This window comes from Leptidea sinapis, chromosome 24 (assembly GCF_905404315.1).
Source record: "Leptidea sinapis chromosome 24, ilLepSina1.1, whole genome shotgun sequence".
In the NCBI taxonomy this organism is placed as follows: Eukaryota; Metazoa; Arthropoda; class Insecta; order Lepidoptera; family Pieridae; genus Leptidea; species Leptidea sinapis.
Window position 1 is genome coordinate 12205939 of NC_066288.1, and position 23645 is coordinate 12229583.

General features: G+C 33.3%; 1 protein-coding gene across 1 annotated transcript; it reads left to right on the forward strand.

The window, feature by feature from the left end:
- Positions 1-262: 262 nt before the first annotated feature.
- LOC126971861 (protein obstructor-E-like) lies at positions 263-15851 on the forward strand. The gene is made up of 7 exons (XM_050818373.1): positions 263-412; positions 6064-6150; positions 9154-9267; positions 10709-10773; positions 12359-12497; positions 13626-13839; positions 15730-15851. Exons 1-7 carry the CDS (start codon positions 373-375, stop codon positions 15785-15787), a joined length of 717 nt encoding a protein of 238 aa, XP_050674330.1. The 5' UTR covers positions 263-372; the 3' UTR covers positions 15788-15851.
- Positions 15852-23645: the final 7794 nt, after the last annotated feature.

The window sequence follows — 23645 nt, forward strand, 5'->3', positions numbered from 1 at the left end:
ATTCTCAAATGTTAAAAACATCTCTCTAATAGGCTCGAAACAGATTAGAAATAAGAAAAGATTGTGTAAGAATCATAAGCTAATCACATTCAATATAATAATTTAATAATCTATTTTCTAATATTAAATGGTATGTCTCACACCTAAATTTTGTAACTTTGTCTCATTACTACCAATTAGAAAAAAACATTAACTAAGGACTATAATTAAGTGAGCAATACTTAATAAAAATCATTTAAATTTAAAGGCACTTAATTTACGTGAATGTAGTGTAGCAGGCTGCGTATGCGCCGGTCACGAGTCTTGATACTTCGAGCAATACAGAACAGCCATTCAGAGAAACCGCACGTGCTCCTATACAATTGAAACAATATGAAAAGCTTAATATTCTTCAGTTTGGCTGTAACTCTAGGTAAGTTTTATTTAGATTAATTTATTTAAATACAATTTTGCAACCATTTCGGATAAATATATTCATTGCTCTAATAATTGCTAACAACAAATTTTAACAATAAATATTTTCGAGAACTTTGTCGATGCTACTAAAGTTTGCAAAGTGTTATAAAATGTCTTGGAACTGGATTTTATTATAAGTATATTTTACTTGTATACGTGTAAGCAATATCAGCTTAATTTTTTTTGTTTAATGATTATGAAAGTAAAGCCAGTTTTTCAAGGACATATTACAAATTCCATTGGATTGTGGTTAGGTACTGTCACTTAAGACTGCACTATTAAAATTATCCGCGTCTTACGAAACCAAATGGTTTTACATGCAACTGTATCGAACGTTGCATAAGCGAATTTAGAAAGAAATTAAGTTTTAGACTTTTTATTGACATTTCTTAACTTCATATTGTTTAAAATGAATTTGTATTTTATGTCCATAGATGTGTACATACCTATACGTTGAGCACAAACATATGACGTGTACTGTTTTTTTATTATATATTTAGGGGCGCATGTTTTGAGCTTGTCATTTGTGATGAATTTCTAATGATATATTGTAAATGTATTGTGCAATCACTAATAAAATAAACATATTTCAAGTAAATAACGCTTTAAATGTAACAAAAAGACTTTAGTATCAGCTAGTTCAGTTATACACTGTATTGTCACTAAGCATGGCCAAAACTGCTTTTAGTCGGCTATCAGAGATAGTATCTAGGTCCTTGTATTAATGAAACTCGCTGGTTAAAACTGGATTCATACGCGGTTTGTTTAGCAAACATTTTCATAAGACTGCCACATAATAATAAGATACATTTTTACGTTCATTTTTTTAGTTTGTAGTCAAGAGATCTTCGACATTTAGTAACTTAAATAACTTTACATACGTTTTACAGCTACGGAAAACATTTCGTTCTTCATTTTCTATCTCCGAAATTTTCTATAATAATTTACATTCGCAGAAGATACTAGATGTTTGTTAATTTTTATGCAGAAGTACACCAATATGCTTCACAACTTATACAACATATGGATGCCATTCTATTTACAAATTAATTTGCGTTATTCGGCTCTTTAATTCAACAATAACATGGTGCTTGTAATTAGTAAAGAATTAAATTCATCTGAAGGTCATCGGAAACTTTGCTATATCGCATACAATTTCAATATTCTTCTCGCTTTTATGTTGCGTTACTTTACATAATATTGTAATTGAAATGATGTAAATGTTGATTTAAAAGAAAAGAATGAGTTTCTTGCCAAATGCTTCATCAAAGCACAACCTTTTCCGAAGTGGCGATAAATTTAAAAAGAAAATATACATTTTTGGCATTCATAAGTGTCATTTCCTTGATCTACACGAATAAAGTGATTTTGATTTGATTTAACATATTGCAACTCAAACAATTTTACTGCCTGGAAATTTTGCAATGTAACTTCACTATCGTAATGTAAATTTGAATACTTTGGCTCTGGTCAATTTAACAATAAATCACTGGTTCGTCCTCCTTTCATCACCCTGCCAATGTTTGCTGCACTATAATTTCCTAACACATATTTTGCAAGGGCAATTTTACTGTGCAGTTCTGTCACGCAAAATTGCCTCTTCGAAAGCTATAACGTCCTAACTTTAAAGTGGACTGTATGTGAACGATATTCATCAAATTGGCGCGAAAGTTTTTGAGATAACTAATGGCTTCATGGTACTGGTTATCCAAATAATATGAGTCTTATTGAGTATTAAGTCTACTAAGATTTGTTAGACAATTCGAAAGTGGAGACTCAATTACGTCTCGTTTCAGAATTACCTGAGTCAGCATCTAACGAGGATTAGCAATATATTCTTGATAATATATTGCTTAAGTGAATTTGCTAGAATCTATCATGACCATAATGTAAACACCAGGAACAAACATAATCTTATAATGCCTACTACTCGCCAAAGTCGTGTGAGTAAGTCTTTTGTGGGGCGTTGTATATTCTTTCACAACAAGATCCCAGATAATGTTGAAAACAAATGTATTACGAAATTCGAAAGAATTGTTAAAACGTTTGTGTGGTAAAGGTTACTATAACATAAATGATTTTCTTAATGATACCACTGATTGGGAATAGACCGACCGCCTATAGGCTAAAAAATAAATGTTATTGTACGATTTTACATAGTAAACATATTTAAAAAAAAGCCTTCTGAGTTTATTGCGCCCGTTCTTCTCTGGCATACTTTTTCGAATCGGTGTTGAGCTTTTTCGAGTGATTTTATATCCTATCTGAATAAAATATATGAATTTGATGCCTCGTGGCAAGCAAAGTTGAATTAACACTCAAGAAATTTCATAACTATAGAATAGCCCGAGTACAATGTAGTCATTAGTTGAGTCTAAAACTATCCCGCAATTATGACGCATTATATGGTTCCGTATACAGTCCACTTGCTATTAAGTTAGAACGTTATAGATTTCGGAAAGGCAATTTGGCGTGACAGAACTACACAGTGAAATTGCACTTGGAAAATAAGAACGCCTTATTCAATACAATTTTCTTAGTCAGAAAACAACTCTCTATTTATCTAGCTTTAGTACAATTATTCTCATATAAAATCTCATTGATATATTATTTTTCATGCACAATTGTATTTTCTATTAATGAAATGGCAAATCTTCCTCCTTCCCTCTTTCTCTAAGCCTCAACTGAAGTCGATCGATACAACAGTGATGATATTATTATTTTATCATCATTATCATCAGCCAGAAGACGTCCACTACTGGACAAAGGCCTCTCCGATCTCCACAACTATATAATAATATAATATAATTCTTTGCTCGTAATAAATGAATAGCATGAAAAAACTTGTATAGATTTAAGAAGCTTATACATAAAAGTTAACCAAAATCGTCTACTGAAATAAATTTACTACACAAAGCATAAGAAATTAAATCTAAGTTAAACAGTTTTATCTTTAACAAAGAAATGTTAAAACCTCAAACCTAATAATTACATTGGCCAGATTTATCAATTTAATTATTACCACGTAGATTACATAATTTATACACATTATTATTTTAATGAAATAAATACAATTTAAATAATTTATTACACAATTCTTATAGTAAACTAGGTGACCCGACAGACGTTGCTCTGTCAATAAATGGTTCGAGAGATATGGTAAATGCGTAGGTGGGATCGTGACACGACAAACAATATATGTGAACCTTCATTGAGCTTCAACGAATCTATTACAAAAGATTTCATTGAGATCGGTCGAATAGTTTAGGAGTTATTAGGGAACATACAACATACATTCTCTTTTATATTGACACATAAACACAAAACACATTTACATAAATTATGTTGCCCCAAGTTAAGCATATATAGCCTGTGTTATGGGTTACAAGATAATGATATACTTGTATTTAATACAATATACTTACTTAAACATACATAAATTCATATAATCATACATATAAACATACATAAATACATTTAAACATCCATGACTCGGAAACAAACATCCATATTAATATACCGGGATTCGAACCCGGGACCTCTAGCTTAGTAGGTAGGATCGCTAACCACTCGGCTATACAGGTCGTCAAAACTTTTATATTAATAGAATAGATAGATAGTCAAGCATTAAGGTTGAATTCGATAGGTAGGGTGCTGATGAAGCTGGCAACATTTCCTCTCTGTATGTCCAACCTTATCCTCTGACAGAGGTACGTACCAGACCTTGGGTCACCTGTCAAATCCCTAAGGCATTTAGACAACTCTATAATGAGTTATTGTACTTATAAATAAAATAAAATTGATTTTTCTTATGTAGGTATACTTAATTTAGCAAAACTGCAAATTTTACAAAATAACGTTTTATTTAACGATTAAAATAAAAGCTGCTTTAGTTAGAGGCGTGTTGATTACATTCTTATTGAATAAGAAACTTTTCACTCTAAAGTTTGATGCATATACGATATACGATAATTAATATACGATAATTTATATTTAAACAGTTTATTACTTTTTATGAAATAAATGATATGATTTAAACACGATTCATATATTGGATGCAGCCCGGATATATTACAACCATTGTAAAATACTCTTCTATTTGATTGAAAAGAGTGGCCATTGAGTTTCTTGTACGATGTTCTTCTCACGAGCTCAACTTTTTCCGAACATATTGTAAATTCAGTAATTAACACAAAATATAGAGACTATTCAAAAGCGCTCAGCTTAAGCTTAATTGAAAAAAGTTTATTTGACTTTGACGAGCATTAATTCAAGCAAATATTCCAGTAAAAATTATGATAGTAACTAATGTAGTAGGCCATACATAATTACACAATTAATTAATGCAAATTTCACTTTTACAGCGTATACTAACAAAGCTATCTGTATTACGACCATTAGGCTTATAGACCATGTCATATTGTTGCGTTTTATTGTGCGGAAGTAATAAAACTCACTCTCATTTCTGATAACTCATAACTCATTCAGTTTTGCATTGAAATATATAACAATAAATAAACTTGTAAACTTACAGTTTTACATAAAGCGTTTACAAGGTAGTCCCAGAAATACAAATAAAATTACAAAATTCGATTTTGAATTAAAGGTAAAAAACAATACTGAAATAATACAAAAAAATTCAACTTACATAAAATCAAATTATGTTCATAGCGCCAAATGAATAAAGTCCAAAGTTAGTCATAAAAGTATGTCAAGTCAGTAAATAATTTAAGAACTTTATGTTAAACAGTTATAACTTTATTCGTATGTTATAACTGTACTGGAAAGGAAAAATCGATTATTTGGCTATGAAGAGAGAAGAAGCTAAAAGTACAATGACTGCACATTTTTTTGACACTGATTTTCTGAGATCTGTATTTATCTTAGTGAATCAGGAATTCACGGGAGATTGGTGTTATAATATATATATATATATATATATATATAAGTGTGTATTGAAGATCCACGTAGGTCAGTGGTTAGTGAGTGAACTTACCCAGTGAACTAAAGGTTCCGGGTTCAAATCCCGATAGGTGCTTCATTAAATGATGAATATTGATGTTTGTTTCTGAGTCCTTGTTTATATGTATTTCGTTTTAAATATATGGGTCTTGCAAAAAAAGGCAAAGTAAGGCTATGCAAACAACAAGATAATTTGTATAAAAATTGTGTTAATATATTATTATATAATATATAAGTAGGCATTATCATTGAACAAATGATAATTAAATGATTTTAACTTGATATACCTGAGGGTATTGAAACTTGTACAGAACGATTGTAAAGTGATACCTTATTAAGGGTATACAATTACGTTATCCTTTATAAGTTATATATAAGTAACTGACTTCATACTCGTAACCAACTACATTTAAACATGATAAATGTACTTGGTTATTAAGTTTTCACTATTTAAAATAAATATTATGTCAAATTAAATACTTTTGCAGTATCAACACGCCTCTAACTAAAGCAGCTTTTATTTTAAACGTTAAATAAAACGTTATTTTGTAAAATTTGCAGTTTTGCTAAATTAACCCTTACCTTGTAAAACTCGCAAAGAATGTAATGTTTTAATCCCGTTGCTCATTATTTCTTTTGTTACAGTTGCAAGCCAAGATTTTAAATGTCCAGAGAAGAGTGGATTCTACCCCGACCCCTACCAGTGTGACCTTTACTACAAATGCAGCAAAGGTCAGTATCGTGTGTAGAAAGGTCGTATTTCTGCAGTCTTGTAGTCAAATGTCACTTACCTTCACACGAGTATATAATTCAGGGTGATACATACGTTGGACCAAAGTTAACTGCCACATATCTTTCGTAATACTAAAAGCCTTTGGTACTTATTATTATTGTTTCAATATTGACTAATATATCAGATTACAAGTCCTACTCCCAAAATAGTCTAAAGTGTCTTTATAAGGGTTTAGAATAAACTATTAATTATTCTGTTCGGGGAACCCATGGGTTTATGTCCCACATCGTTCATAAATTTTGGTTACAAATTTAATATGGATAATTAATTCCAGAAGTGAGGAGGAGAGAGGGAGGTTTAAAATAACAAATAACTTAGATTTTTAAGAGGGACATCTCAAGTCAATTTCCTAATATGCATTTATTGGAGTTGAGCAGGCTATCAACTGTAAAGTAGATCCTGTAAATAGAGCTACAACCTGAGAGTTAAACAAGATTTATTAAGATACGACGACCAATGCGTACACGAACGGTTGGCTCAGTTGATAAGAGCGCTCGGATGGAAACCAAGAGGTCGCGGGTTCGAGTCCCGCAACCTTTATAGATTTTGGTTACAAATTAAATAGGGTTTTGAATATGATTTATTAGCCTCTGAATTCAATTATTTTGTACTGGTCTGAATTTAAAGAAGTATCAAGTGACAAATCGAATCATTTGATCGTGCGACGCAGAGCTGCTTGAATTATCATGGATCCAGTCCTCTATGAATGGACAGATAGTCACCTAAGGCTTTGATCAATAGAGCGACACATAGATTTTACTTATGTAATACTTACCTGAGTTTAAGTTTAGCATAATCTTGGATTTCATTTTTTATAATTATGCTGAGCTTAAGCTAAGATGGCCCAAAACAAAAGTCAATTTTGCGTTTTAATCACACTCGGCTAAGTTTTACTTAAGAAACGTCTAAGTACATATATAGATTTCATCCTTACTATTGCCGGTGACTCACCACGGAGAGTTTTCCGAAGAGCTGTGTGGCCTTATTCCTGCCACTGAATTGAATCCTGGTACCACAAACTTTTATCATCCCAATCATCTAGATGTACGGTGTTCCTCTGCAGTGTCATTTACAAGGAACTTTATTTTACATACATCCAATCTAATGAGATTCCTTACACGGTGTACCCAAGATGCTACTACATGGGTATATTATTAGTACCTTACTATTGTTCCATAAAATGGAGGTTCGGAAGCATTTCACAAGTCAAATTACCCTTACCCTCACCCTTAATTACACATATTAAATTTAATGAACTAGACATATACAAGATTTATCAACAATACGTCACTCGAACGGTTGGCTCAGTGGAAGAGCATTTGCACGGAACGCGAAAGGTCGCGGGTTCGAGTCTCGCAGTCAAATAGTACCCATACCTTACTAAATATAATACTGATACAACAAAGTACACTAGCCAAATAGATAAATGGGACTTGAAATTGTTTTTACATTTGTAGACCAAAATATCTCCTTTCATTTCTTTTAGTGAACCATTCCACAGTAATTATGGTAACAAATAATTAAGAAATGAAATTATCCACGTTATAATGCCATATTTATGTAATCTAATTAGTGTGTAAGGTTGTATAAAGTTTTCTTTTAAAAGTACAAAAATAGTTCTGTAACACGAATAAATTTGTGATTTCACTGTGCATGTCGAAAGCACTTGAAATACTTCGTATCTACCAAGAATTCTAATGACCGCAGATGGAGATTGTGATATTGGCACTAACACGTCTCACCGTGTTTACACGACACAATAAGAAAGCGTTCGAAATTGTTAATCTAATGCTTGTCTTGCATAATGTTAGCTGTTATAGTTAAGACTTAAGTCAAATTTAACGTTAACAGTAACGCTGAACATGGACTGCGGAATGTGTTGCATCATCGTATTCCTTGGCAAAGTTAAAGTTTAAAAAGTGAAATATCGTGTCAATATTTATATGACACTTTTGACAGGTCGCTATTTAGCTATTTAATATTGACATTAGCTTTAAACGGCAAATATTGGACGGTTCGGTAATCAATTAAATAATTCGTTATCTAAAAATTTTCATTTTTTGCTGAACTACTACGTTAACATGTTTGTTATTGCTAAAGTTAAACCCATCCTAAGCCTGCAAGAATTTGACCATTTGGTGTTCAGTTTTGAGAAACATTTCTCTGTAGCAAAATTTCGTATATCAAGAAACAATTGGAATCCGTTTCTATAATAAAGGGATTTACATATTTTTTCTTAAAACTAGATTACTACCAATGTCCAATACCTTTAATTACATTATCATTATAGGTTACAATAGGGCTGAAACATTTCTGAGAATTTTCATAATTTTGGCATAGTTTTTAATATCTCATAGTTATTTAGTGGCGTGGAAGCCTGATCAGTTAACTAATTATAATTAAATATATTACTTTGTATAATATGGTTTCATTATAAAAGCCAATATCATTTATCGTTTTCTGAGAAATTAAATAGAATTTAAAGACTACAAAAAAATCGGATATTATGGACTATTTTTAGTTAGAATAATGAAGATATTTAAAACGTCATAGATTTCTATTAGTACCATTCATTATACTGATTAATATAACTGAGTCAATATTTTTTGGACGTCATTACTAATATAACATAATAATATAATACAATTTATACTTACTTTTAATGAAATATTTAATATTTGAAACTGTTTTAACTTTGAACAGGTTTCACATATTGGATGTAGTACCACAAAAACTAATTTGTGTTGTACTTTACAGCCATTGCTAAATACTCTGTTAATTGAAAAGAGTGGCCGTTGAGTTACTTACATGTTATTCTCACGAGCTCTCCTATTTTCGAACATAAGGTAGGGTAGATTCAGTAATTTAAAATAAATATTTATAGTGACTATTAGTGTTAGTCTAATTGAATAAACTTTTTTTGACTTTGACTTTGAATACAGGTAAAGCTGAGGAGAAACTCTGTCCTGATGGCCTGGTGTTTGCTGATGAGAACCCGAACAAGGAACTCTGTGATATTCCATCCAACGTTGACTGTGGAGACAGAAAGGAATTGCGTAAGTGTAAATCTTAGAAAAATACGTGATGCACGAAATATTCTAGTCTAAAATATTTAAATTTACTCAATTTATTTATATTTAGATTTTGAAAGAATACTACGATTTTTTTCTCCTTTCTTTAATATTATAATTATTTAAATGTTGCCCCACTTATATAACAATTTAGCCTGAACTTAGGCTAATAAGTAATTCTACTTTTACTTAAACTGCTAAATTACTACTAGTTAAACTAACATTGTGTCCATTAACATATTTCTTAATGTCTCTATTAAGGGGAAGTCACTTAATTCATGTGTCTTTTATAATATCACAATTTTTATAGTGTATTACACTAATTCACTAGCACTACACTAACTCAAAAGGTTTTGTTCGTTTTAGTCTTCTTACTATCATAACACATTTTTTTATTTATTTATTTACGATTACATCAGTCTTGTCAAGGAGATGGATTGCTTCGAAATTCACGTGATGATTGATGAAGTCTATGTTGATGAGCTTCAGCGTAATTTTGTATAACTTTTGTAAAAGAATACAAAATAATAAATTAATGAAAGCTTTATTGTAATCAAAAGAAATCAATTTACCATGCGTAGAAATTGAATTTAATTATCATTTTATTTTTTTACAAATAACTCTGAAAGTTTAGTTTGTTACGTACTTATAACTGTAACTAACTCACTATAACTAAGTAGTTGAGTAAAGTATAACCCCCTTATTCATAATAGTCTGCTATCTTAAAGCTTTGCTAATTCTCACTCTGTCTTCTTCTATTGAACTAAGTCAGAATGAGAAAAAACTCTCCTTAGCGGCTGTTTTAAGTTAGCGGACCATTATGAATAAGGGGGTTAGAATTTAACAGAATAGAATAGTAATATAATTATATTTATTTACCTGCTACAACACTTGGTGTACGTCGTGAAGTTACATCAGTTCGTAACAATAGACATGGGGGGAAAAACTGAATAGAAAAATAATAATTTATTTATTACTAGCTACATCTGGTATGAGTTGCAATATCACGAATGAGTAACTTTTTATTTTATAAATTTTTTGGACCAGGAACCCCGGAACACTATATCAAACTTTTACCACAATCTTATCAATGGTTACGGAACGCATAATAATAATAAATCATTTTATTTCAGGCATTTCATCCACTGAACTACAAACGACAATGATTTAAATAACATTTCTTCTTTGTCGTAACATTATTTGAATTCAATCACAGCTAAAATTAAATATATGTCGGGCTATATTAATTTTTATATATATTTATATATAAATTTCATATTCACACACACAATTCGTTTATTTAAAATTTAATTTCAATACATCATGAAAATGCTATGATTAATGATAATTCTAAGTTTTATTTCTATTCTTTAAAATCCAATCTATGTAAAAGATTACTACTAATGAAGGCTCTTAATATTTTTAGAGGAGCCAAAACCAACAAAGGGATGCCCTCGTCAAAATGGATACTTCAGACATCCTGACCCACAGGTAATATAAATTTTATTGTTACTTAAACTAGTTTTTTCTAGGCTAAACCAGTTCATCCTGGTTAACGCCGAAAAACCAGCGATAGGATAAACTGGTACAGACTAGGTTAAACTAGTTTCAACTATCGGCCTTAGGACACGTTTAGCCTAGGCTGAATTAGTTGAGCCTAGAACTTTGAACTGTTAAATAAATATTTTTCAACATGAAATTACCTGTTACATTGACGGAAAAAATATTTTTAAAGAAGAATAGACACAGGAATTTTCTTTGATTAAAAAGTGTTGTCATTTTAAACCTTTGCATTTGATTGTATGGATATCAGATCTTAAATTATGTTTATATATAAAATTTCGTCTCACGTTGTTTGTTCACGATAATACTACACAACAGATTTTAATCAAACTTTGCACACTGTGTGTAGTTTGATCCTACTTGAGATATAGGATATTTTATATTTCGAATCATGACACTTAATATTTTTTAATTTCTGTATGTTTAATTCTATGAGATAATTTTTTAAAGCATAGTTTTTACAGTTCAGCTGCAACATTATTTCATTACAAGAATACGGAAAACATAATAATTATCGTAATGAATGAACTTCTTCAAATTTCGTTAAAAGATTCTAATTTGTTATTTTAAAGTGATGACCTCATTCTACCATTAATAATACAAATTAAATTTGTAACCAAAATTAACCCGGAACCCGTGCGGTCGCATGTTCGAGTCACCGATCGTTCATACATTTTGGTTACAAACTTAAGATTTTAAATATTGAAATGTTTTTTTTTTTATAAATTTGTTTAGGTAAAGAGAAGCACACTGGTCTTCTTCTGTTCTGAAGGTCGTGTCCGTAATTCAAAGTTTTCTTAACGTTGGTCACTAAAGCCTTTCGGTCCGCAACCTTCCTTATTGCGGTCGAAAGTGGTAGGCCAGTGAGTGTCTTAATCTGGTCCGACCAGCGGCTAGGTGTTCGCCCGCGTGGTCTTTTGCCCTCCACCTTGCCTATGACTATCAGTTTGGGGAAACAAGGAGAAACCTCTGCACTAATTTCCCAAGAAATCCATAGGATGGAGCTTAGAAAGTGACAAAAAACTAAGGGATTCATAACATAGTATTGAGATTTATTTGGGTCACAACAATCCATAAAATGGAAATGGAGAAATGTATTCCAACGGTTCATGGAACTACAGTTCAGAAAATTTCAGAAATCTTGGTTTGTGAATCTGTTTATTATTTAGTCTAAACTAACAAGCTAATCATCCGCGTGGTCTTTTCCCTCCACATTGCCACCACTATCAGTTTGTCTAATTTACTGGGAAGGCGTCGGGCAATGTGACCAAAATACCCAAAGATCTTTTTAGCAAATTGTGGACTGTATCTGTGACCCTAGTGCCAATGCAAAGTACCTCCAGGATAGGCTTGTTTGTTCTCTTTGCCATCCACGGTATGCGAAGCATCCTTCTTCAACACCATATCTCAAACGCGTCAATCTTCTTTCCTCTCTGCCGCTTGGATCATCCATGCTTCAGAGCCAAGACGCACACCGGTCACCAGCTGGTAAATAATACAACTAACATTGCAGGCCTGTGACAAGTTCTACTATTGCGCTGACGGAATACCCAATGAGATGCCATGCCCTCCTGGACTTCTGTTTGATGAAGAGAGCTCCAACTGTGACTGGAAGGATGTTGTGCAAAGGCAGTGCGACAAACTAACAAAAGGTTTGTAATACTTTCATGACACTATGTCATAAAGACAATGTACCGGAAGACGTAGTGTTGGTAGACACCCCACAAGATGGACCGTCGATGTGGTCAAGTTTGCCGGAGTAGGTTAGATGAGGGCAGCGCAGGACCGATCATCATGGCGATCTTTGGGGAGGCCTTTGTCCAGTATTGGACATCTTCCAGCTGAAATGAATGAATGAATGTTATAAAGCCCCCGCTTATCAGCCATTTATCATTATTTTTATCCGCCATAAACTTAAAAGCCGCTAAACAGATTGACATCCAACAATTGATGTAGTATTTGATTCTTAAAGAAGGTTTCAAGCATGACTGCTCTTTTAAGCTTTCCACTCCTATTTCAACCTTTAGAGGGTAAAATTTTACAATGATTTGGGTAGGTCCGAAGGAATACTATTTCCTTCTTGGATTATTTATACGTCTAGAATCAAAATTGGGGTTAAATGTCAACGTCAATTTTACGACGTTTTAACATTTGTCACAGACGCATATTAGGAATAATTTAAATTTAGACTGTATACATAATATTTATTCTCCTTATTCTTAAAGAAGATATAAACGCGTGGAAAGAAAATGAGTTGTGAAAATTAGTAAAATTATTTGTTATTTTTAAGTGATATACCTCAATTCTGGGAATATTTTATTTATATATAGTAAATGATGTCAGAAAACATGTTCCTTAAAGATATTTTTTGGAAGGTATAAATAATTTTACAATTAATCTTATTATTTATATAGGTATTAATATGTAAGACAAAAACTTTAGGCCACTTTTAAATAGATTGCGCAAGCGGATGAACGTGAAAATGAACACTTTATATGGAAAAAAGTACATAAAGCTATTTTTTTTATAAAGAAGAACTTATCACATACGATAGATTAAATTAATTAAAATGAATATTTTTCACACTAAATATTGAATGACACAACATAGACACACGTACATTATAGATGTATAAATGGTTTTTGACAAATACAGACTTCAAGTTCAAACTTAAAATTAGAATGTATTATGGTCATTAATTTCGTATGGGCGACCACTAGTTAATGATAATTATAAGAAAAATTAAGTATTAGTATCTTTAATAATGCTCGTTTTTACAGATGTACTCGATGATGGCTTCACTTGTCCCGACGGTGAAGTAGCAGGACCGAATGGACGTGCTCTTCCTCACCCGACCTTCCCTCACCCAGAAGACTGCCAGAAATTCTACATCTGTCGCAACGGAGTCCAGCCCCAGAAAGGAAGCTGTCCTTTAGGCAAGGTCTACAACGAAGATACATTCATGTGTGATGAACCAGAGAAAGTGCCTGGATGGTAATTAAATTATCAAAGATTCATAACTATTTTAAGCTATATAGCGTAGATATATCTTAGTGACCCCGTTATTTATTATTTAACATCCATTTATATCTGTAATATCTTTTTTTTACGACAATAAGGGTCGAGAAACGCAGGATATTCAGCTGATACGACCTGCTCATTACAATGCCTTATTTTATATGGCAAAACAACAATTGCCGGGTCAGAATGTGCATATTATGTAGCGAAGCAAAACATATCGTTGTTTGAAACACCCACATCCCTAACAGAATAATTTATCCATTTTTCACATATAGCATTATATTATTACTCGTATTAATGACAAAATATTTTTTTTATTAAAGTATTCAAAAACAAACGTTAAGATTAATAATAGTTTGTTCTAAATACAATTGGCTAAACTGTAAAAGTGTTGACAGCAGTATTTTTTTAAATATTGTGAATGGTGCTCGAGTTTTATTGCATGAGCTTTCAAGCGTGTAATAAGTCTTGTTAGTTATATTACAGACAAATTTCTTAAATATTTCTATTTTGATTGCAAATATCAAATAGACCTCTATTTTCGTAACCTATATTTTAACAATATATGTTTTTAAGATACAATGAAGAATAGATTTCTATCACCAGTATGATTTACATGTTATCACGTATGAAACGTTCACGCTTTTGGCGATGTATTTTCTTATACAAACCATCAAAGGAATGCATTGGTAATAACTTGATGACCGTTAAATGCTGCCCCGGCAGTAGGGTTTATTTTAAATCCAATCACTGGGCAGCATGATGCTGTTTTGGTCTGTATTTAACAGCTTAAGTATTTTTAAACAGAGTTTGTTCCAATAGTGTACGCTTTAAAACCATTCCGACGATGTTTGGAATAAAATTAAAATTGAAACTCAATAGTTGAAGAAGTGGTAGTGGGCAGGGCAGCTCGAATGTCAGATGGCCGTTGGGATCACGTACTGGAAGACGGAGTGCTGGTAGGACAAGATTGACCGATGATCTGGCCGAGAATCGCCGGATAAGGTTGGATGAAAGCAGCGCAGGAGATCTTTTGGGGAGGCCTTTGTCCAGCAGTGGACGTCTTCAGGCTGATAAGTCAAAAAACCCAACAAAATGATTAATAGAGCTTGGATGAAATGCTAATCTCATGCGAGTGGAACAAGCTAGGCAAGGGACGAAATGGCTGGCGATTGAAGCTCCTTAATATCTGTATGAGATCTGTATCCTTCTGAGAGACTTAATATCTGTATCCTTCTGAGAGACATTGTTGTAATGAAACCAGCTGAGGCTGGCAGCTCGAATAATTTTGACATTCAAAAAGTGTAATTCTGGGGTGCAACCCAGCATTTTGGGGAAGCCAATTATTGGATCTGGTGCGGCTGCTATCAATTTGTTCATTCTTTAATAAGCAAACGCAGCCTTATTGGTCGGGGATCAACAGTAGAGCAACCAGGAAGGCCTCGGTGAGCACCAATCTGCCCCCGAAATGGTAGAGTAACGTTGCTCCACTGCCTTTGTTGCCTGCAATATTTATATTAATACAGTTTATCCTTTATTACTTTTTATTAAATATTTGATATTATTTAATTAATTTCATATTATTTAATTTTATTTAAACACGCTTCAAATATTGGATGCAGCACCTTACACACTATGTATATAACAGTCATTGTAAAATGCAACATTTGTTTGAAAAGAGAGGCCGTTGAGTTTCCTGTATGTTCTTCTCACGAGCTCTTATTATCCGAACACATAGTAGATTCAGTAATTTTAAAGAAATATTTATAGTGACGATTTGAAGGCGCTTAGTTTAAGCCTAATTCAATAAAGTTTATTTGACTTTGACTTTGAATACGCTAAATTAAACCATTAATGTTTCAGTGAAAACTTCTACGAGGGCCAGACATTTGAGAAGAGCAAATCACCGAAGAAGGCGTAAATGTAGATTATAACTTCTAATCCTATTAATATTATTAAGTTTATAATAAAAAATAAAAAATAAACCTGAGTGTTATTAGTTTTGTTCCAAACTTATTAACTTAAAGAGAAAGCTCCTTGAAAACCGTACTGTGGAGGAGCGCCAAACATCGTGATGGTGGGGATGATATCCTAAATTGTTCCTAATTTGTGGCGAGTCGTGTTAAGGTGGAATTCGGAAGGAATCAAGCCAAACAGCTCTCCGGAACACTCCCCGTGATAGATCTTGGTAATAATAAAATCTTTGATCCACATTTTACATTTATTCCTGTATTATTTGTATACAAAAACTCATCTTTAATGAGAGAAAGCTCCTTGAAAACCGCACTGTGGAGGAGCGCCACACATCCTGATGGTGGGGATGATATCCTAAGTTGTGGCGAGTCGTGTGAAGGGGGATTTGGTGGCAGAAATCAGGCTATATAGCTCTTCGGAACACTCCCCGTGATAGATCTTGATAATAATAAATCTTAGATCCAAATTTTACACTTCCTCCTGTATTCTTCATTCAGCTCTAGAATTAGCATCCATCTTGCCATAATTCAGTTTTGCAAACGTATTTATTTGAAATAATAAAGTATTCACTATTCAGGCATTTTCTATAAATAATATTAGGTGTTTTATTAATAAATGGCTCTGTCGTAAATCCTACAACTCCACAGCTGAATTGATTGGACAGCCTGGGCTAGTCCCAGGTCCCATTATGGTTATTTTATAGCATTAAAAATGACAGTACAATATTGTATATTTTATTAAAAAGGAAAAAAGTATGTTAGGAGAGTTTCTTGTGCCACTTCTTCTCTCTCAGAGCGCCTTTTGTATCCGAAGCGGTGGTTGTCTTAGAAGTGACATAAAAAAGAAAAATTCTAAAGAAATCAATTTTGAGACTAAAATGCCTTTATTAGAATGAATCAATGTATTTAGAATTCAGATAATTTGCGGAAATACTTGGCGTCAGGATTTCTCTTAGAGAATGAGGCATAAGTGTTAATAACATGAGCATAAATGAATTCTTCACTACTATCATTATTTCAAGCCTTGAAGCCAATGCCAGATTGCAAAGACACTAGAAATCTTGCATAGTTCCTGCAAAGTTGTAACAATTATCATTATACCAATTATATTTTTAACTAAACAGTAGTTTATCACTTGTTTATTACGAATTGTTACAGCATATATTAAGCACATGGAAACAGTCTTAATTTGAATTTGTCTTCCTTGAATTTGATAATAAGAGGTAAAATGTAACGAAGTATAAATATAATGGAGGTTTGGAAACATTGCATAGGAAAGCTCATTTGACATAGTTTGGTTGTTCGTGGAACAAAGTTCCATAAAAACCACACTGGAGATGGACGCGAATGTTGGGGATGATATCCAAGTTTGTGAGGTGCCACCTATGTATTAGATATACCAGAAGATCGCCATAGTCGAGCAACTATGGCGAATGCGCGCGCGTCTCATGTCGCTCGTTGATGATCTGGTGACCCTCTAAGTATACCAAGAGCTGGCGGTTAATAATGCATTCCATGATTTTTGACAGCAGGGAGGTAATTGCAATAGTTCTATAGCTATCCGGATCCGAACAGTCTCCTCTTTTTATGTTCGGATGGGCAAGGGCAGACTTCTATGAGACCGGGATTACGCCTAGTCTGAGTGGCGTAATAAATGCGCTTGAGCCATCGTTAACTCAGTCATACGTTCTGAGCAAGATACGATAGAAATGATATCCAGACCGCAACACTGCCTTAATCATCATCATCATCACTTTAGCCGGAAGACGTCCAATACCGGACAAAAGCCTCCCCCAAAGATCACCAAGACGGTCGGTCCTATACTGCCCTCATCTAACTTGTTCCGGCGATCAAATTTTTTGCCTTAACTGTACATCCAATATATACTTTTGATATCGCAGGGTCATCAGCAGTGTCTTTCTTCTTCTTGAGTTATGAGTCGAGTTGGAGAACTCCCACTGCGCTGGCTGATGTTGAAATTCGTGGCATGGTGGAATTGTGGTTATAATACCTGGGGCCTACTCCTAAAATGGAAATTTGTCATATCGTGGTATTAGTCGTGTCGAATGCTACTCGTAGTTACATCGTATTAAATGTCGAAACGATGATTGAACTAACGAAATATTATTCGAAATTATCGGTCCCTACTCTTAGTTGTAAATGTCAGTTACGAATATTCGAATTCTTTTTAGTTAAAAGAAATATAAATTTACATAGCACTAATAACTCTATGTGGTAAAGCTCACAAATTTTCATCAGGCGAAATAATCTCTTTGCACAAATGTATAGTAATCAATATTTAGGTCACTTTTAAAATTAATTAACATTTTACCGTTGGCCTGGTAATTTCGAAGCCAATATACAAATGTTACCCAAAACATGACCAAAGCTAATTACTCAGTAACTTTCATTACAAGTCCTTATCATGATAAATAGCAATTAGGTACAGGCAGAGTGAACGAGAATCGTTTCGTGAAGATTTGACAGTTCACCACGTCAAAATATTTTATCAGACTTTATTCAAGTTAATTTTTTTTTACTTAAGTACTAAAATTATTCTAACAAACCAAATCTGAATACTATATTTACAATACTATGATTACCTTAAATTATAATTATCATTACGAGGAAGATTGATTGATTGAGAACAGCTTCGGCCGCTGAAGACAGCAAACGTCGCAAATATGTTGGTCTCAGTGAGTCTTACTTCTTTGTGCCGTTTGGTGTCGAGACACTTGGCCTGTGGGGCCCAGAGGCGCGGAGAATGTACAAAGTACTATCTACGCGCCTAATTAGGGCTACTGGAAACCGAAGCGCTGGCAGCTAATTGTATTCAAAATAGGATTTCAAATCAGTAATTGAACGTAAAAATTACCACCCACTGGATGCCTCAAAGCTAAGCAAAAGAAAGCAAGAAATTTTCTTTCGAAGGTTTCATGAAATTGCCGTTTCATTTTAATAGGTACTTAGAATTGACATAGACCTTCATGGTCTGAGATTTTTGAGTGAAACTTTTTTCACACGGTACCTATATAGTTCTTCTTTTAAAAAATGATACATTGGATTTTCGAATTTCAGTTGTTTTTTTTTATTCAGCTTAAACAAGAAAGATGGATGCTTTGAAAATTTGAGTGATTTTTTAATCCGAGTTCCGACGCGGAACCATCGCGGCCGAAGCAGCTCCCAATGTCAATGTTACGTTTCGTTGCTTTAAACGAACCACGTGGAATACCGCCCACACAGGTGAATAACAATAAATTGAGAGAGATAGAGTAGAGAGAGAGTTTTCTTCTAAGAAGGCAGTACAGAATGCTTTCACAGTTTGTCGAACCTAGGTCATTACAATTCTATATCTAAGGCATAAATGACCTTCCTGACAGGCGGTAATGTATATATAATAATGGTAATTATTTTGATTAAATAAATATGTTAAATTAAAAAAAAACTAATTTCTTTTCTGTACAAATCGGCAATATCATACTTTGTATGTTGGCATTTTTTGCGATGAGGAAAAATTATTGAAATCGCAACACTGTTACCGACACCTCTGTAATTAGGTATGTGTATGTACGTATAAAGATACACATTGTTAAAAATTTTCTACATGCGTGTTGACATATTTAGAGTTGGGGAAAAACCATGGTACTCGCGACACTATTATCATTAAAATCACTTTATTTAAAATATTTCCTTCATCAATAAAATATTTTATGACGATTCAAGAAATACGCACTCAATTGTTTTAGTTTTCAATTACTTTTCTGTTGGCACTCGAGGAGTGTTAATGTCATTTTTTTGTGAGTGCTACCTTTTATTTCATTTTTTTTTATGGAATAGGAGGGTAAACGAGCGTTCGGGTCACCTGATGTTAAGTGATCACCACTGCCCTCATTCTCTTGCAACACCAGAAGAATCACAGGAGCGTTGCCGGCCTTTAAAAAAGGTGTACGCGCTATTTTTGAAGGTACCCATGTCGTATCGTCCTGGTAACACCGCACAAGGAAGCTCATTTCTCAGATTTGTAGAACGCGAAAAAAAGCTCCTTGAAAACCGCACTGTGGAGGACCGCCACACATCCAGATGGTGAGGATGATATATTGAATATAAATAAACGTCTATCAAGAACTTATAACTCCATCTGTGGAGAAGGAGACATTTTTAAAGATTCATTACCTACGTTTAAAAAAATATCACGAGTTTGTTAGGCGCCAAATGATTGATGATCTTCTTCTTTTCAAATTCGTATGTGTCTTGATTTTATAATTTTTGTTTTATTTTATATACTTGTTTTCTTGCTGTCACGGAAGCAGACTGTGCATGTTGTGACACCTTAATTTGTTGTACATTCAACTGATTATTTGTTAATATTTCATATATTTTATGCGTATTACAATGTAACAACTACTGGTTGTCCTATAAATAAATAAATATTAAAAATAATCAATGAATCATAACTTCTCGTTCACTCTGGTCCAGGTCAAGTCGATCGCCAACTAAAGGTAATTGTAACAGTTACGCAAGCGCATACGTAACAGCCGGATAAACTTGTCACAAGTCACAATGCATGTCAGTCAGTTAGTTTGTTACGCGTGATTCTAATATATAAATCGCTCGTGTATTGATCCCGGTTTCTCTTGTATTAAGATTGTGGTATCACGAGTGTAGCTGCGACAGTGTTGTCACGAAGTCAGTGATTGTTTCACTTTTACTTTTGCGCGTGTACCTCAACCCCATTTCAAGTTGTTGTAGAACTCAATTTAAGCTTTAAGCAACAATTATTTAAATTAAATTTCAACCTTCAAAATTCCTTCTTACTCCATTTTGTTGTATGAGTTGGCATTTCCGTTTTTTATCATTAACTAAAGTTTTTCAAAATTGCTGTTATTATTGTATTAATTAGGTTTAATGTTCACTCGTTTATTGGGAAAACTAGCTTCCTAATGCAATTAAACTACATAATTAATTTTCACTATACAAGATTACAAATTATTTTGAAGAAATGAATGTGTTAAAATTTTCGTTGTGACATTTAATAAGCAATAAAAATTTAATTAATATTATTACTCCAAATTGGAACAGTTAAAATTTGAATAAAAATCATCAATATGATTGAGATAGATCTATGTGTAAAATTATAATCTTATTTATTCCCGTGCTGTATCGTTGTTACCAAAGTTCGTTATGATCACTGAATGACATTGCTTGCAGCGGCGTCGCGTCGCCGGGTCCTCTCCTTCCCTCAAATATGTGCGAAGGGAACGATGGCTGGTCATTGCGTTAACTCGTGAACGGGTGCTGCTTGTGGTGCCAGGTCGACCTGTTATAGTTAATGAATCATTGTATTTTTTGGATGCAATTACTAATAGTGACAGTCATCACGACCACCATGTTCACGAAGCATCCTTACACAAACAATGAGTTCAAGCTATAAAGGTTGACGCATCCAATATAGGATGATTTATATTTACACATTTAATTCTTTATTACTTTTCATGAAATAATTTATATTATGTAAACATCTATTGGATCGACTCATATATTGGATACCTTAAAAACTAATTGGTTATGTATATTACAGCCATTGTAAAATACTTTATTTGATTGAAAAGAGTGGCCGTTGAGTTTCTTATATGTTCTTCTCACGAGCTCAACTTTTACGAGCATATGGTAAATTCAGTAATTTTAAATAAATATTTGAAGCGCTCAGTTTAAGCCCATTTGAATAAAGATTATTTGACTTTGACTTTGAAAAAGAGTGCAGATAGAAACTTACGTATTAGTACATTACTGCAGCGGCCAGCAGTGGGAGGCTCCTTAGCACAGGATGCCGGCTAGATTATGGGTACCACAACGGCGCCTATTTCTGCCGTGAAGCAGTAATGTGTAAAAATTACTGTGTTCCTGTCTGAAGGGCACCGTAGCTAGTGAAATTACTGTGCAAACAAGACTTAACATCTTATGTCTCAAGGTGACGAGCGCAATTGTAGTGCCGCTCAGAATTTTTGGGCTTTTCAAGAATCCTGAGCGGTACTGCATCGCAATGGGCAGGGCGTATCAACTACCATCAGCAGAACGTCCTTGCTCGTCTCTAATGAACGATCGTGTTAAGTCCACCATAGCCTAGTTGCGACCAAGATTTGTACGGTACTTTTCTCAAATAATGCGTGGAAATTAAAACTAAATCACCTCTTGAAATTCAAGTGGCGTTTAAGTAAAGTTCATCACACTCAATGTCTTCTCTTGAACCCATTTTGTCAAATAAAATTACTTTTTAAAGTCTATGACAAACTTGATATGAGTTTACTGTGTAATTAATTTGGCCGCTAAACCAAGAAAGGTATAGATTATCATACATATTTTTCCGGCCAATAGTTCTGAGAAAATAGTTCAGCTGATGGTAATTGATACGCACTGCCCATTAAAATGATATACCGCTCAGGATTATTGAAAACCCAAAAGTTCTGAGCAGCACCAAAGTTGCGCTCCTCACCTTGAGACATAAGATGCTATGTCTCATTTGGCCAGTAATTTCACTAGCTACGGCGGCCTTGAGACCGAAACACAGTAATGCTTATACATTACTGCTTCAGGTTGAAATAGGCGCCGTTGTGGTACTCATAATCTGGCCGGCATCCAGTGCAAAGGAGCCTCCCACTGTGCAAAGGAGCATCCCACTGGTATACTGCTGGTACAGCAATTTCGGTCGAAGAATGTTGTCAAAATTCTTAGCAAAAAAAATATTACTTAAACAACAAAGTAGAGTGTAATATATAAAAATAAAAATATAAAATAAATACATGTGCGTCTCGGGACGCCCGACAGAAATCATAACTTAAACTAATCTAAGTTGAACTACTTAATATTGAAATTGTTAACTTAAGAAAAGCTTAGTTTACTACATAAAAAATAAATAAATAAATCTTTGTAAATTAATATAATAATGTAAGGAAAGCTTATTAAATAAAATCTCTTATTGATTATAAACTATATTTCATTCTTAGTCACAATTCTTGATTATGTAAGTAACAATTGGTTAGAGTGAGAGCGAAGGAGACTGCTTATCGCTGCTGTATGCGTGGGAGAAAGGGAAGCCAGACATATTGGCACCGTAACGCGTTACGTGCCACACACATGCGCCAAACAAACAATATTTTTTATTTTATTTAGGTATACAAGGAACAATCAGATTCATACAATAACTATTCACTATAAGTAAATATAAACCTTTAGTTCTCTCTGTAATGTACTGGTTTTTGCGCATTTTGTATAGATAAATTATGCATATAGAAAGGTGAATTATATATATATATGAAATATAGATACCTACTTATATATTTTACAGGAATGTATATAACTTATTTAAACTTATCACTTTAATTGATCACTTTTAAACGTTCAAGACTGTGTGAGTGAGATAGCATCATAATCGCCTCTTTGTTTACCTAATGTTTGAACATATTACATCCTCAAAAAACTGGTAAAGTTAGAGACAGACTCGTAAAAAATGTTTCCAAACCATCCTTCTAGATATAACACTTTTATTTAGATTTTAACCGATTTCAAAAAAGGAGGTTCTCAATTCGTCGGAATTTTTATGTTTGTTACCTCAGAACTCTCGACTGCTTGAATTTTGATAATTCTTTTTTTATTTGAAAGTTGGTGCTTTCCAAGTGGTGCCATTGCAATTTGGTCCAGATTTGACAGTGCCATTCATGAGAACATGAAACCATAAAAGTCTTAAATTTGTTATAAGCACGTTTGCAACAAATAGACGAATAACTCGAAATCGCGCCAACTGATTTCGAT